The 16533-nt window shown below is 29.7% G+C and overlaps 1 protein-coding gene across 2 annotated transcripts in view; it reads right to left on the reverse strand.

Moving 5' to 3' along the window:
- Positions 1-14456, reverse strand: part of LOC126737495 (uncharacterized) — a 28986-nt gene extending 14530 nt beyond the window's left edge. The window contains exons 1-6 of one of the 2 annotated variants that reach the window (XM_050442410.1): positions 13419-14456; positions 13082-13367; positions 2954-3165; positions 2399-2899; positions 2110-2345; positions 1934-2052 (exon numbers count right to left, since the gene is read on the reverse strand). In XM_050442410.1, the coding sequence (XP_050298367.1) occupies positions 1934-2052; positions 2110-2345; positions 2399-2899; positions 2954-3165; positions 13082-13367; positions 13419-14415 (2351 nt within the window). In that variant the 5' untranslated portion in view covers positions 14416-14456. Of the gene's footprint in view, positions 1-1933; positions 2053-2100; positions 2346-2398; positions 2900-2953; positions 3166-13081; positions 13368-13418 lie in introns of both variants that reach the window. The other variant, XM_050442409.1, reaches the window with a different exon arrangement.
- Positions 14457-16533: the final 2077 nt, after the last annotated feature.

Here is a 16533-nt window from a genome sequence, read left to right on the forward strand (position 1 = left end):
TCATGTGTAGTATAAAAAAAATTACAATTTAAGATGATTCAAGGTATAATGCAGACGTAAAATGCGGTAGAAACTTAAGAAACCGATCTTTTTTCCCACTCCTCGACCTCCTAGGTAATCACTATTAAGTGATTTTTTTGTCTATGAAGCAAATTATTATGTAAGACCATTCAGGCCGTAATTACGCTGTCAAATCCATCTATCTGGAATATAATTTAATTGCTATATTATATAAGGTTGACGTTTTCCTTCATATATATATGCATTACTCTTATCTACTTTCTCGAATAAAGTTTTATGTCTATCACGTAACTAGAATATTCTAGTTCTAGGAAGTTTCTGGAATGCCTTATATAACTTTTTATATATATCTTTCAATAATTTATAAAGAGCTTTAATACAATTAAACAATACGCTATTAAACTTGTGCAAATTAAAACCGAAATTAAAAAAAACGTTTCTGAGCATATTTACTGTCTTCGAATGTCTGTGTTTCAAATTAAAACGAAATCATTTTGCTGTTGGTTTTTTTATCGACCACCTAAAACAAATCTCTTAGAGTTAAGGCAAAATGAAAATCCTGCAGTGTCCCTCCACTTATTTATTAAGCATTTAGTTAGTTAAAATTCCCTAGATATTCCGGGGATTCCATTATCAGGGGACCAAAGGTTTAAAATTGGTATTGGATATACGCCCCAGGGTTTAATTTTATGTCAAAAGCCCTCTATTTGTTATTTTTTTTAAATTTTATTAGATATTTTTAATTTTATTTATTTACATTCTGTTCTTGACAAGGACCGAACAGTATGCTAAAAAATATGCTTCGATTCTTCTCAACAACAGACTGTAAATAAATAAAATTAAAAACAATAATAACAAATAAAGGGCTTTTGACATGGAAGCAAATCCTGGGGCGGATATCCAATACCAATTTTAAACCTTTTATCCCCTGATGATGGACACCACTGTGTCTGTGAATTTTAAATAACTAAATGCCAGAAAATGGAATTATATAAATTAATTAATTATTAATATTCTAGAATTATAGGAATAATTGAGTGGTAAATACTTTTGTTCAATTCCAGGTAATAGAGACTGAGCCGTTTGCTTGCCTTAACTGCTGCCTGGAATTACAAATAAAATAAAATCATGAATTAAGAATTCCAGACAGTTGAACGTACGTCCCGGAATTACCCTAACTGACTGGATTTACCGAAGATATCCTGGAATTGTAGGGACTATTTTTATATTTATGCACAAATATAGTATTTTTCGTAAAAATTCCTATATATCGGATTCATTTATAATTACCTAAGGCTCATGTAGAAGCTCCTATTTCGATAATTTTAGCAGGGGTAATATTAAACTTATAAAAATTGGGTTAAAGATAAATATTATTTTTATTATGATTTCTATGATTGGCGGAGCTATTATTGCCATAATTTGTGTACGTCAAAGAGATATAAAGATACTAAGTGCCTATTCTTCAGCATCTCATATAGGGTTAGTGTAAGCTGAGATATAACTATAAATTTGTGGGGATTTTGAGGTGCCTTATTTTTTATATTAGGTCGTGGTCTTTGTTCTTCTAGCTTATTATATAGTCGTAAATCCTTTTTTTTTCAATCCCAGGGAATTGATATTAAGCTGTTTGACTGTCTTAACTGTCAGGATTATTGAATAAAGTAAAATCACGGATCAAGAAGTTCAAGCAATTGAACGCACTTTTCAGGGTCGAAAAATAACATTTGAGACTTATAAGGCATAATTATGATCTAAAATACGGTGGAAATATAATGGATAATTTGCTCCTCATCTGCAGTTGGCAATTTAACGATTGTTTTTAAAACGATTCTAGGTACTATAAAAGCCTTAAAATGCGGTAAAAAATGTCCAAGTTAATAGCAATAAATAAATCAACAACTTTCCTTACTTAACCAACACCTGGCAGATCTCAATGTTGTTCTCCGTAGGCGGTAGTGAGGCTGCTATATGCAAGCAAGTGAGGTCTTCTTCGATGGTGACTTTAGGATCAGCTTTTGCCCTTAATAACTAAAATTCCCAATTAAACAAAACAAAAAAAATATTTTCCACCTTTACCTGTTTTACTATATCGGCGTTTTCCGTAAACAGGGATAACACCAAAGGAGGATAAGGCACCTCACACGCGTTCGGATTGGCCTCATAGTCCAACAGGGTCGTTATAGTCAAATAAGTGGATTTTAGCAGCTCATCTGCCTTATTAACTGGGGTTTCTTCTTTGTTCTCTACGCGCTTTTCAGGCAACTTTAAGCAATTCAGGTCAAAAATGTAAGAAATTTTTGAGGCCGCCTTACGTAAGCTCCCTAAAAAATAATCCAAAATATTACATTATAACAAACAGAAATCATTCACATACCTCTTTTTATAGGCATATTTGAGATCCTTTGGAACAACTCTATAATCCTATGGTTACTTTCAGCGTACTCTTGGTCCAGTAAACTGGAATTCAAAGAGGATCCCGAGGGCATACTGAAAAACGACTTGACCTGATACCATTTTGGTAAGTCAGGTACCTTGCAGGCAGTACTGCTAGGTAAAAACGCCTTCTCCCAGTCTTCGCAATTGTTTTTCACACAAATGTACTGCAACAATGTCATCGATAAAGGGGTTAACTGCTCGTCGTTCAGCTGATCGAGTTTCCCACCGAAGTTCGTTAAAATGGAGATGACGTTTTGTTGGTTTTTCGATGCGGCAAAGAACATCCCGCTGTTACCTCGGGCGTCTGTTACGTTGGGATGTACCTGGTCCTGTCTCAGGCATTTTTTCACGAAGTTCTTGTTACCTTTACTGCAAGCCAGGAGGAATTTTTGGCAGAGTTCTTCATGTTCGCCTGTAGGGCCAAAGGTTTTTCTTTCGCCTGGTTTAAAGGTTGAGTTTGAGGAGCTGTTTTTTTTTAAAAAAGGAAATTTACCTAAAATCAAACTGGGAACGTCAAAGTTGACCATATCCTCGGAGTTTCGGTGCCTGAAGCAGTGTTTTTGCATTTCGATCAACGTTTCTTCGTTGTTCCAGGCCCACAGTTCGTTCACTTTCACTTTTTTGTACTGGAACTTTGTCTGGTTAGTTTTTTCTTCGGTTTCTATCATTTTGTTTAGTTTTTTTTGTAGTTCATCGCGGATGTTTCTAAAATTGAATAGTTCTTAAGAGCTAAATGAGAAACCTAAATGGTTATGCAGAAGGTACTCTGAACTCCCCTCTAATGATTTTTCAATTTAATGTTTGATTTGTAGTTTCAGTACAAGCTGTCCAGCAATCGTAACCACCCCTTTTATATTTCCTGGATATTCAAAAATAAATTTTGAAATTTTATAGGCATTTGAAGTAGTTTTTGATTTTATACCAAACTTTTCAAGTCATCTTAAGTTTCTCCCCAGAGGTTATTTCTGGTTTCTTTGGATATTTCTTGATATTTCCTATTAAAGAAGTTCCAGAAATTTTACGCCAAGTTTTATTATTTTCAGGTATCTGAGATTATATTCATTTTTTAGAGTATTCTTACACTAATTTTATATGAATTTATGGCATTTCTTTGAATAATTATTAAGTTAATGAGAATTAATTTATATGAATTTTTATTTACATAATTTTTGGGTGAATATTGGCCATTTTATATGGATTTTATGTATTTTTTTTTAAATATTGTTAAGTCAATGTATCAATCAATCTAATGTCATTTTTATATGAATATTTTTATGATGGAATATTGGATTCATGTACAATCGATTATAAGGATTTTATCCATTTTTTTACCTAAATTACAGGGGTTTTTAGATCATGCGTTTCTTTGAATTATTATTGCCGTAATGTACATCAAATTATAAGCATATGTATATGAATTTTTCTATGAATATTGAATATAGGTATTAAATTTTTTTTTCTAGTAGTCTATAAAGAATCAACTGACTGGAAATATTTAATCAAGAATTGATTTGCTTCTTCCAGGCAGTTGATGTGATGATTTTAAAAGAGTTTAGTCATAAAAGGCCTTAGTAATTAGAGAGTGAAATAAAGTATTGCCTCAACTGCCTGGAAGAATCAAGAAATTATTTTGAATGCAATCAATAATTGATTTGTTTCTTTCAAGTAGTTAAACTGATAATAATTTAGCTATAAAAGGCTCTAGTAGTCTATAAAGCATCAATTTCCTGGAAAACTTTATCCAGAATTGATTTGTTTCTGGAGTATTATTACCTCAATGTACTTTCAACGTGTATAGAGATTTTTATATGAAATTAATGCACCCTATTTAACGATTGTTGCCTCGATGTACATCATTCTATAGTAACTTTTATATAAATTTTTTTTAAAATATTGACCCTATGTACATCCAACTTGTATAGGGATAATTATATTCATTTTATACACGGCCCCAATGTAAATCAAATTATATGAATATTTATACGCATTTTATTATTTATTTTGATTGATGATTATTGCATCAATGCATATCAATCTAATGTAATTTTTATATGAATTTTCTTAAAGAGGAATATTGACCCCATGTACAATTATATTGATTTTATGCATTTTGAAGAAATTAACCTTAATGCACATGCACGCCATTGTAAAAGGATTTTAACATACATTTTATATGGTGATTTTATATGAATATTCTTATAATGGAATATTGATTCCATGTACAATCGATTATAGGTAATTTATGCATCTTTTTAAATCATTTTAAATAAAAAAGGGTTCAGTATAAATAGTACTGTAACTGCTGGCCACTTTAAGGTAGAATATTGGCAGTACCACCAATAGATAAGAGCAGGATAGAGCTAAAAGCACGTATAATTATCATTTTTATAAAGTGATCTAGTAAGCAGTAACGAATTCTCAAAATAAGTTGATATATATTATTTAGAGCGATGTGGGACAAGAGTTTCTAAATAAAAAGGGTGTGTCTTTAAAAGTACTGTAACTCCTGGCCTTTTTGAGATAGAGTATTGGCAGTACCGTCAATGGATAGGTGAAAGGTAGAGCTAAATCCTAGATATTTAAATAAAATAAACATAATGAGAAAAAACACAAAATTATTTAAATTCCTGTTGACGAGAAATTGCGAAAAATGTTTTAATTTTTTTATCGAATTTTGTAAAGTTTTCTCGAGACTTTTATTTAAAATGTCTTAAATAATTCAATATAAAGTTGAGAAAATCGTTTAAATTTTAGGAAACTTTGATAAACAGAAATTTTACATTTTTCTATTGAATTTGTAAAGATTTCAAAAGAACTACCTAAAAAATTGGAATCAATTATTGATTGCATTCAAAGTAATTCCTTGATTCTTGAAAGTAAATGAGACAATATTTTACACCTTCGTCTAACTACTAAGGCCTCTTATGACTCAATTCTTTTAAAATCATCACATCAACTATCTGGAAGTAGAAATCGATTCTGAATTAAATTTTCCAGGTAGTTGATGCTATATATAGACTACTAGAGCTTTTCATAATTAAATTAGCATCACTACAACTGCCTGAAAGAAACGAATCAATTTTATTCTGGATTAAGTTCTTCAAACAATTGTTACTTTATATACTGTTAGAGCCTTTCATAACTAAATTATCAACAATTTAACTGCTTGGAAGAAACAATGTCAATTATTGATTGCCTTCAAAGTAATTCATAATCATTTGCCTTTGGAAATTAAATCAATTACTTCTTTTCCTCGATTTCATAATGCTTTGAAGGCGTACTTTTTGGAAAAAGCTTTGTACGCAGTGGAGGATTTTTTTTAGGATAACTTTTTGGGTATCACACACACACACTGGCTCTTTTTATATCTTAAAATATATTAGTTTTTTTTTAGTTAATAAATTGCACTTTCATTCTGTATTTAATCAATTTACTGTTATTGACTATTGTGTTTATTTTTATTAACATTTTATACATCATGATGTATATTGTCCAGGTACATTGTTTTTGTACAGTTTTGCATGTATTTATTTTGTTTGTATATTTATTTTTATTTTTTTATTTTGTGTGTTTTGTTTTGTTTTTATATGTTTTTTTTATTAGCTTTGTCTACAAAATTTTGTAATTTTTTGACAATAAAGCATATGATTGATTGATTGATTGAATTTCTTGATTCTTCCAGGCAGTTGAGACAATCATCCAATTTATTTATTAGTTATTATTTAGAGCGATGTGGGACAAGAGTTTCTAAATATGGAGTATTGGTAGAACCGTCAATGGATAGGTGAAAGATAGAGCTAAAAACACGTGTATATTTTATTTTTATAAATGGTTTTCTTAAGCAGTAACAAATTTTCAAAATAAGTTAATATATGTATATTATTCAGATCGATGTAGAACAAAAGTTTAAAAATAAAAAGTGTGCCAGTAAAAGTACTGTCTCTCCTGGCAACCTTGATGTGGAACATTGGTAGTACCATTAATGTATAGAAAAAGAATAGAGCTATAAGCACGTGTAATTTATTTTTTTTTACTTAAAACAAATCAATTCTAGATAGAAATTTTTCAGGCAGTTGTTGCTTTATAGACTAATAGAGCCTTTTATAATTAAATTATCATCACTTCAATTGCCTAACAAACTACGGCTAGAGTTGAGGTTAAAATAATATGTTAGTATAGATTAAACTTAAAATTGTTTTATTGACTTTCTAAAGGGTTACTTAAAAAAAAGTACAAAAATTCAAAAAAAATTCAAGAAAAATTCAATGCAACGTTAAGAAAATTGTTCAAATTCGAGGAAACTGTTTGTAGAAATTTTAAAAATTGTTATTTGTTTCATCGAAAGATTCATGAAGGATTTCAATGAAATTTACTAAAAGTTATAAGAAAACTCAAAAATTAATTAATCCCTTAAAAGTCTGTGGAAAATTTCCGAAAATTGATGATTTTTTCATAATTTATAGAAAGTGAATTTTGTGGTAATTTTTTAGAAATCTTTACCAATTCGATGCAAAAATTATCAATTTCTCTTCAAAATTTCCTCGAATTTAAACGATTTTCTTAACGTATATAACGTTGATTTTTCCTTAATATTTAAAAAAGTTAAAAAAAAAATCTTGAAGTAACATCACCAAATTCAATAAAAAATTTAGAACAATTTTCGTAATTTTTTGTCAAGGGAAATTTGAACAATTTTGCGTTTTTTATTACATTTTTTCATAGTTTTTATTTTCAAAATTCTTTAGAAATCTTAACTAATTCGATGAACAAATTAATAATTTTCACAATTTTTCCTCAAGCTTTCCAGGGATTTAATCAATTTCTGAATGGTTCAATTCCTCAATTTCAACAATTTATCAACACAAACATCAATCAATCAACAACAATCAAACAACCGCAAATAAAACCTAGATCTCTAAAGAAAATAAAAATTATGAGAAAATTTAATGAAAAACACAACATTATTTAAATTCCTGTTGACGAGAAATTGTGAAAATTTTTTAAATTTTTGTATCGAATTTTGAAAAGTTTTCTAGAAAGTTTTATTTAATAAATTCAATATAAAGTTGAGAAAATCGTTCAAATTTTAGGAGACTTTAATGAAATGAAATTCTAAATTTTTCTATCGAATTTGTAAAGATTTCAAAAGAACTACCTAAAAAGTTGGAATCAATTATTGATTGCATTCAAAGTAATTCCTTGATTCTTCAAAGTAGTTGAGGCAATATTTCATTCCTTCGTCTAACTACTAAGGTCTCTTATGATTAAATTCTTTTAAAATCATGATATCAACTACCTGGAAGTAGAAATCGATTCTGAATTAAATTTTCCAGGTAGCTGATGCTTTATAGACTACTAGAGCCTTCCATAATTAAATTTGCATCACTACAACTGCCTGGAAGAAATAAATCAATTATTGATCGCATTCAAAGTAATTCCTTGATTCTTCCAGGCAGTTGAAGCATTATTTCACCTCTCTGTTTGACTACAGAGAGGTCTTTTATAACTAAACCCGTTTAAAATCATCACATCAACTGCCTGGAAAAAGAAATCAATTCTGGATTAAGTTTTTCAAACAATTGTTACTTAATAGACTGTTAGAGCCTTTCATAACTAAATTATCAACAATTTAACTGCCTGGAAGAAACAATGTCAATTATTGATTGCATTCAAAGTAATTCCTTGATTCTTCCAGGCAGTTGAGACAATCAACCAAATTATTTATTAGTTATTATTTAGAGCGATGTGGGACAAGAGTTTCTAAATAAAAAGGGTGTGTCTTTAAAAAGTACTGTAACTTCTGGCCTGTTTGAGATGGAGTATTGGTAGAACCGTCAATGGATAGGTGAAAGATAGAGCAAAAAACACGTGTATATTTTAGTTTTATAAAATGTTTCATTAAGCAGTAACAAATATTCAAAATAAGTTAATATATGTATATTATTCAGATCGATGTAGAACAAAAGTTTAAAAATAAAAAGTGTGCCAGTAAAAGTACTGTCTCTCCTGGCAACCTTGATGTAGAACATTGGTAGTATAATTAATGTATAGAAAAAGAATAGAGGTATAAGCACGTGTAATTAATTTTTTTTTTACTTAAAACAAATCAATTCTAGATAGAAATTTTTCAGGCAGTTGTTGCTTTATAGACTAATAGAGCCTTTTATAACTAAATTATCATCACTTCAATTGCCTAACAAACTACGGCTAGAGTTGAGTTTAAAATAATATGTTAGTATAGATAAAACCCAAATTTATTTTCAAGTTTCATTGACTTTCTAAAAGGTTACTTAAAAGAAATTACGAAAATTCAGTTGAAAGTTTTCTTTTATTGAATTTGGTGAAGTTTCCCAAGAGTTTTTTCGAACTTTTTTTAAATATTAACAAAAATGTAATGCAACGTTAAGAAAATTGTTGAAATTCGAGGAAACTGTTCGTAGAAATTTTAAAAATTGTTATTTGTTTTATCGAAAAATTCATGAAGGATTTCAATGAAATTTACTAAAAATTATAAGAAAACTCAAAAATTAATTAATTCCTCAAAAGTTTGTAGAAAATTTCCGAAAATTGATGATTTTTTCATAATTTATAGTGAATTTTGTGGTAATTTTTTAGAAATATTTACCAATTCGATGCAAAAATTATCAATTTCTCTTTAAAATTTCCTCGAATTTAAACGATTTTCTTAATGTATATAACGTTGATTTTTCCTTAATATTTAAAAAAGCTTAAAAAAAATCTTGAAGTAACATCACCAAATTCAATAAAAAATTTAGAACAATTTTCGCAATTTTTTGTCAAGGGAAATTTGAACAATTTTGCGTTTTTTATTACATTTTTTAATAGTTATTATTTTCAAAATTCTTTGCTTATCTTAACTAATTCGATGAACAAATTAATAATTTTCACAATTTTTCCTCAAGCTTTCCAGGGATTTAATCAATTTCTGAATGGTTCAATTCCTCAATTTCAACAATTTCCGCAATTAAAATCTAGGTCTCTAAAGAAAATAAAAATTATGAGAAAATTTAATCAAAAATACAAAATTATTTAAATTCCTGTTGACGAGAAATTTTTAAATTTTTGTATCGAATTTTGAAAAGTTTTCTAGAAAGTTTTATTTAATAAATTCAATATAAAGTTGAGAAAATCGTTCAAATTTTAGGAAACTTTAATGAAAAGAAATTCTAAATTTTTCTGTCGAATTTGTAAAGATTTCAAAAGAACTACCTAAAAAATTGGAATCAATTATTGATTGCATTCAAAGTAATTCCTTGATTCTTCAAAGTAGTTGAGGCAATATTTTACTCCTTCGTCTAACTACTAAGGTCTCTTATGACTCAATTCTTTTAATATCATCACATCAACTATCTGGAAGTAGAAATCGATTCTGAATTAAATTTTCCAGGTAGTTGATGCTATATATAGACTACTAGAGCTTTTCATAATTAAATTAGCATCACTACAACTGCCTGGAAGAAACGAATCAATTTTATTCTGGATTAAGTTCTTCAAACAATTGTTACTTTATAGACTGTTAGAGCCTTTCATAACTAAATTATCAACAATTTAACTGCTTGGAAGAAACAATGTCAATTATTGATTGCCTTCAAAGTAATTCATAATCATTTGCCTTTGGAAATTAAATCAATTACTTCTTTTCCTCGATTTCATAATGCTTTGAAGGCGTACTTTCTGGAAAAAGCCTTGTACGCAGTGGAGGATTTTTTTTAGGATAACTTTTTGGGTATCAAACACACACTGGCTCTTTTTATATCTTAAAATATATTAGTTTTTTTTTTAGTAAATAAATTGCACTTTCATTCTGTATTTAATCAATTTACTGTTATTGACTATTGTGTTTATTTTTATTGACATTTTTACATCATGATGTATATTGACCAGGTACATTGTTTTTGTACAGTTTTGCATGTATTTATTTTGTTTGTATATTTATTTTTATTTTTTTATTTTGTGTCTTTTGTTTTGTTTTTATATGTTTTTTTTATTAGCTTTGTCCACAAAATTTTCTAATTTTTAAATAAAGCATATGATTGATTGATTGATTGAATTCCTTGATTCTTCCAGGCAGTTGAGACAATCAACCAAATTATTTATTAGTTATTATTTAGAGCGATGTGGGACAAGAGTTTCTAAATAAAAAGGGTGTGTCTTTAAAAGTACTGTAACTCCTGGCCTTTTTGAGATAGAGTATTGGTAGTACCGTCAATGGATAGGTGAAAGATAGAGCTAAAAGCATATGTTTATTTTATTTTTAAAACGTGTTTCATTAAGCAGTAACGAATTTTCAAAATAAGTTAATATATATTATTCAGATCGATGTAGAACAAAAGTTTAAAAATAAAAAGTGTGCCAGTAAAAGTATTGTCTCTCCTGGCAACTTTGAAGTAGAACTTTGAGAGTACCATTAATAAATAGAAAAAGAATAGAGCTATAAGCACGTGTAATTTTTTTTTTTTTACTTAAAACAAATCAATTCTAGATAGAAATTTTTCAGGCAGTTGTTGCTTTATAGACTAATAGAGCCTTTTATAACTAAATTATCATCACTTCAATTGCCTAACAAACTACGGCTAGAGTTGAGGTTAAAATAATATGTTAGTATAGATTAAACTTAAAATTGTTTTATTGACTTTCTAAAGGGTTACTTAAAAAAAAGTACAAAAATTCAGTTGAAAGTTTTCTTTTATTGAATTTGGAGAAGTTTCCCTAAATATTAAGAAAAATTCAATGCAACGTTAAGAAAATTCTTCAAATTCGAGGAAACTGTTCGTAGAAATTTTAAAAATTGTTATTTGTTTTATCGAAAAATTCATGAAGGATTTCAATGAAATTTACTAAAAATTATAAGAAAACTCAAAAATTAATTAATTCCTCAAAAGTTTGTAGAAAATTTCCGAAAATTGATAATTTTTTCATAATTTATAGTGAATTTTGTGGTAATTTTTTTGAAATCTTTACCAATTCGATGCAAAAATTTAACAATTTCTCTTCAAAATTTCCTCGAATTTAAACGATTTTCTTAACGTATATAACGTTGATTTTTCCTTAATATTTAAAAAAGTTTAAAAAAACTTTTGAAGTAACATCACCAAATTCAATAAAAAATTTAGAACAATTTTGCGTTTTTTATTAAATTTTTTCATAGTTTTTATTTTCAAAATTCTTTAGAAATCTTAACTAATTCGATAAACAAATTAATAATTTTCACAATTTTTCCTCAAGCTTTCCAGGGATTTAATCAATTTCTGAATGGTTCAATTTCTCAATTTCAACAATTTCCGCAATTAAAACCTAGATCTCTAAAGAAAATAAAAATTATGAGAAAATTTAATCAAAAATACAAAATTATTTAAATTCCTGTTGACGAGAAATTGTGGAAATTTTTTAAATTTTTGTATCGAATTTTGAAAAGTTTTCTAGAAAGTTTTATTTAATAAATTCAATATAAAGTTGAGAAAATCGTTCAACATTTAGGAAACTTTTATGAAAAAAAACTAAAAATTTTTCTATCGAATTTGTAAAGATTTCAAAAGAACTACTTCAAAATTGAAATCAATTATTGATTGCATTCAAAGTAATTCCTTGATTCTTCAAAGTAGTTGAGGCAATATCTTGCTCCTTCGTCTAACTACTAAGGCCTCTTATGACTCAATTCTTTTAAAATCATCACATCAACTACCTGGAAGTAGAAATCGAATCTAAATTAAGTTTTCCAGGTAGTTGATGCTTTATAGACTACTAGAGCCTTCCATAATTAAATTTGCATCACTACAACTGCCTGGAAGAAATAAATCAATTATTGATCGCATTCAAAGTAATTCCTTGATTCTTCCAGGCAGTTGAAGCATTATTTCACCTCTCTGTTTGACTACAGAGAGGTCTTTTATAACTAAACCCGTTTAAAATCATCACATCAACTGCCTGGAAAAAGAAACCAATTCTGGATTAAGTTTTTCAAACGATTGTTACTTTATAGACTGTTAGAGCCTTTCATAACTAAATTATCAACAATTTAACTGCCTGGAAGAAACAATGTCAATTATTGATTGCATTCAAAGTAATTCCTTGATTCTTCCAGGCAGTTGAGACAATCAACCAAATTATTTATTAGTTATTATTTAGACCAATGTGAGACAAATGCTTCTAAATAAAGGGTGTGTCTGTAAAAGTACTGTAACTCCTGGCCTGTTTGAGATATAATATTGGTAGTACCGTCAATAGAGAGGTGAAAGATAGAGCTAAAAGCACGTGTAACTTATCTTTCTTTTACTTAAAACAAATTTTTTTTTTTGAAAGTTTTTTTAATTTTTTCAAAAGTTTTTTCATAATTTATAGTGATTTTTGTGGTAAATCTTCTAGCATCACTACAACTGCCTGGAAAAAACAAATCAATTCTGGATTAGGTTTTTCAAACAATTGACACCTTATAGACTATTAGAGCCTTTCATAACTAAATTATCAACAATTTAACTGCCTGGAAGAAACAATGTCAACTATTGATTGCCTTTAAAGTAATTCCTTGATTCTTCCAGGCAGTTGTGACAATCAACCAATGAACTGCCTCAATGTACAATAAATATGAGGATATTTTGATTACCTATAATAAAGCTCTTGTCTACTGATATTCTCCAGTTGGTCTTCCATATATTGCAAATCATCAGTGATCTCTTCTTCACAAGAACAAGTGAATTCCCTAAAAGGTCCCACCTCCACTTGGGACTCTTTACTCATCAAGGCAGGCACTGGTTCAATGTTACTGTGAGTCTGCGAGACTTCTACCGGTTGAAAAATCAACCCACTGCGACCGACCAAGAGTTGAGAGTCAAAAATTGACTCGGTCGGAGTTTCTGAGGTTGCGACAAGCTTAAAGGCAATGGGAGAAACTGGGAGAAACGAGTTGTTAATACAGTGAGTAATTTCCATAAGTAACTCACCAGAATCAGCGACATTAAGTTGCTCCTCTTCTTCTTCTTCTTCTTGTATGGTATTTTCTGCCTGGGACACTTGGTCCTTGCAGCAAACTCTACACTGCTCAACTTTATCGATCAGATTCTTTTTTAAAGCGGCAAAAGTTTCCCAGCTGTCACTCACTTCCTTAATTTTCCTCCTCAAAATGGTTGTGCGCTCTTGAAATAATGCTTCATCTATATATTCTGGTGTCGAAGTTCCTCCATCTTCCACCACAACGTTTATAGTGCACTCCTCACCCCTGAAGAATTGCTCGTCATAGAACTTCTTGTGGAAGAACAGGCTGTTTGGGTTCCTCACGTCAATGTTATGCACCTGGTCCAGGTATTTAGATGGTTTTTCTTCCATTGAAGGAAACACGTGTTCTTCCATAAAATTGTTGTTTTCCAGTTGCACAAGGTACCTGTTGCACATCAGCTTACTTCTACCCAGTTGTGTGTTGGCTATTTTGGGCACCAGGTCGTTACCGACCACACAAGTAAGCCTTATCAGCTTAAATCCGTTCCAGAACCCCACGTCCTGACTCCCGTTGGGGTAAGTCAGTACCCCTGGACCGTAACGGAGTTGCTTCTTAAATAAACCCTGGAAATAGGAGCCGTTTTCGTAGAAAATCTCCCCGTATCCTTCCAGTTTGTTGATGTAGAATTGGGCGTCGTAGAAGTACCTTTGACTCCCTCGTTGGGTGTAATACAATCCCCAGCCGTGTAAGTTTCCATTCACCACGATTCCTTCGTAAGAATCTTCCTCCCAGGTGACTTTCTGCAAACTCCTCTTTGAGGAGCGATAAGGGATTTCGTCTTGTGAGGATTCGAAGGTGCTTGAACGTGATGGGTCCACCCTGTTATCCACCGAGAGGCGAGAAAGGATCGGGGATAAGGATTTTTCATACTTTAGGATCACCTGGATGCTCTCCGCGGGAAGTTTAAAGGATGGATGTGATGGGTTTTCACATAATCGTTCCATTTTCCATGGGGGGGTATTTTTACTGTTTGGTTGTCATGTTTGACAGGGTAGTGTGATCCATAATTTATCAGATTTAGAAGGAATTTTTTCTAATTTATGCAGTATATTTGATGTATTTCCTCAGGAGGATAAATGCGAAAAATCACCCAGTGCGATTTGGAGGAAAAGAAGAAGTTGAGGGAGGATGTGACTGGAAATAATGCAATAAAATGAGATGCGCATATAGAAAAGGAGGATGAGAAAAACGTCATTATACAGTTATTTACATTGACTTTCTAAAGGATTACGTTAAGCAAATTGTTCAAATTCGAGGAAACTGTTGTAGGAATTTTAAAAATTGTTATTTTTTTTAATCGAAAGATTTATAAAAGATTTTTACGAAATTCACAAAAGATTATAAAAAAATTCAATAAAAAATTCCCGTTGGAAAGTTTGTGAAAAACTCCCAAAAATTGTTAATTTTTTCAGAATTTATAGTGAATTTTGTGGTAATTCTTTTAAATTCTTTACCAATTCGATGTAAAAATCATCAATTTCTTTTCAAAATTTCCTCGAATTTAAACCATTATTTTAATTATCGAAATTTTCTTAATATTTAAACGGGTTCAAAAAAGCTCTTGAGAAAACTTCAAGAAAAAATAATAATTAAAACAATTTTCGCAATTTTTTATTATTAAAAATTTGATCAATTTTGTGTTTTTTATTAAATTTTTCCATCATATTTAATTTAAAAATTCTTTAGAAATCTCGACTAATTCGATTAACAAACTACGAATTTTCGCAATTTTTCCCTAAACTTTAAGGGCTTTAATCAATTTTTGAATTTGTTCATAATTTTCAGTGAATTTATTCAAAACAATTTTCAAAGTTTTCTCAAATTTGAACAACTTCCTTAACTTTAAATTTTAAATAATTTTAATTTAGATCAGAACCTGGATCTCTTATGAATTTTGAACATGAAAATTATGAGAAAATTTAATTAATTTTTTTATCGAATCATCACTCACAAAGCCTTTAAAATAAATATTCGATATTCCTGGCATTAATAATAAATTAATTTAAATTTCACGTTTATCTCGTTAAGCCTACACCCACGAATATTTTAGTTATCACATTTCTTCCATCAAAATAATGTTTTTCCGGTGGATGAACGTCGAACGTTAAATTACATCGGTAAAACCCTGACAAATTTCAACAAACATTTTGTTGCGGAATTCCGTTTCACGATCGGTCTGTATAATGGACGTTTAATTGGAAAATATGTGTGAACAAGCTAAATGTTCAAGGTGTTTTTTTTAAGTATTGAAACTTAATTGAGACGCGTATTTCTGGGATAAAATCATGAATTTATGAGCTACAATAAAAAAAATAAAAATTTTGTTCCATGCAGATTTTAAGGCAAATTTTCAAATTTATTCCAGGCATTTGAAGTCAATTCGTGTTTTCCATGTATTTCAGACATTTGAAGTATTTTGTCTAATTCATATATGAAATCTCTGTGCCGCTTGAGGAATATTTAAGCACCACTTGCCATATTGCCTTTTAATTCAGCACCACGTCCTTTCTACGAAAAATTCTCGGTAACTCTTTCAAGCTTCCGCACTAACATTTGGGGCGAAAAAACTCTTTTAGTCGTCATTTAAACATAAAACAACATTTTCAATAGATCAGAGGTGGTGCCGAATTCTATGGCAGAATGGCAATTAAAGGTCGACGACGCGACGGTTCTGAACATTTAGGATCTAAAAAGAAAGAACTCTAGAAATGAATGTTTTTTCCTGGAGTCATTTCTTCGAGAAAATTGAAATATTAGTTAATTTCTTCCAGGAATTTAAACTACGTATTCTTTCTTGATCCGAATTTAGAACAAATTTTGAAATTTATTCCAGGCATTTGAGACCAATTCAAGGTTATTTTGAATTTCCTTTTAGTAATAGAAGGAACGTCTTAGAGGCATTTTAAACCATAGCTTACTTTTTCCAGAAACAGGGACTCCCTATATAGTCCAAACTTTTAAGGTATATTCTCTAATTGGTTCAAAAAAACTTTAAGCAATTTGATGACCATTTAAAACACCACTTGCCATTCTGCCATTCAGTGTTAATAACATTAACACAA

This window comes from Anthonomus grandis, chromosome 6 (genome assembly GCF_022605725.1).
Source record: "Anthonomus grandis grandis chromosome 6, icAntGran1.3, whole genome shotgun sequence".
Taxonomy (NCBI): domain Eukaryota; kingdom Metazoa; phylum Arthropoda; class Insecta; order Coleoptera; family Curculionidae; genus Anthonomus; species Anthonomus grandis.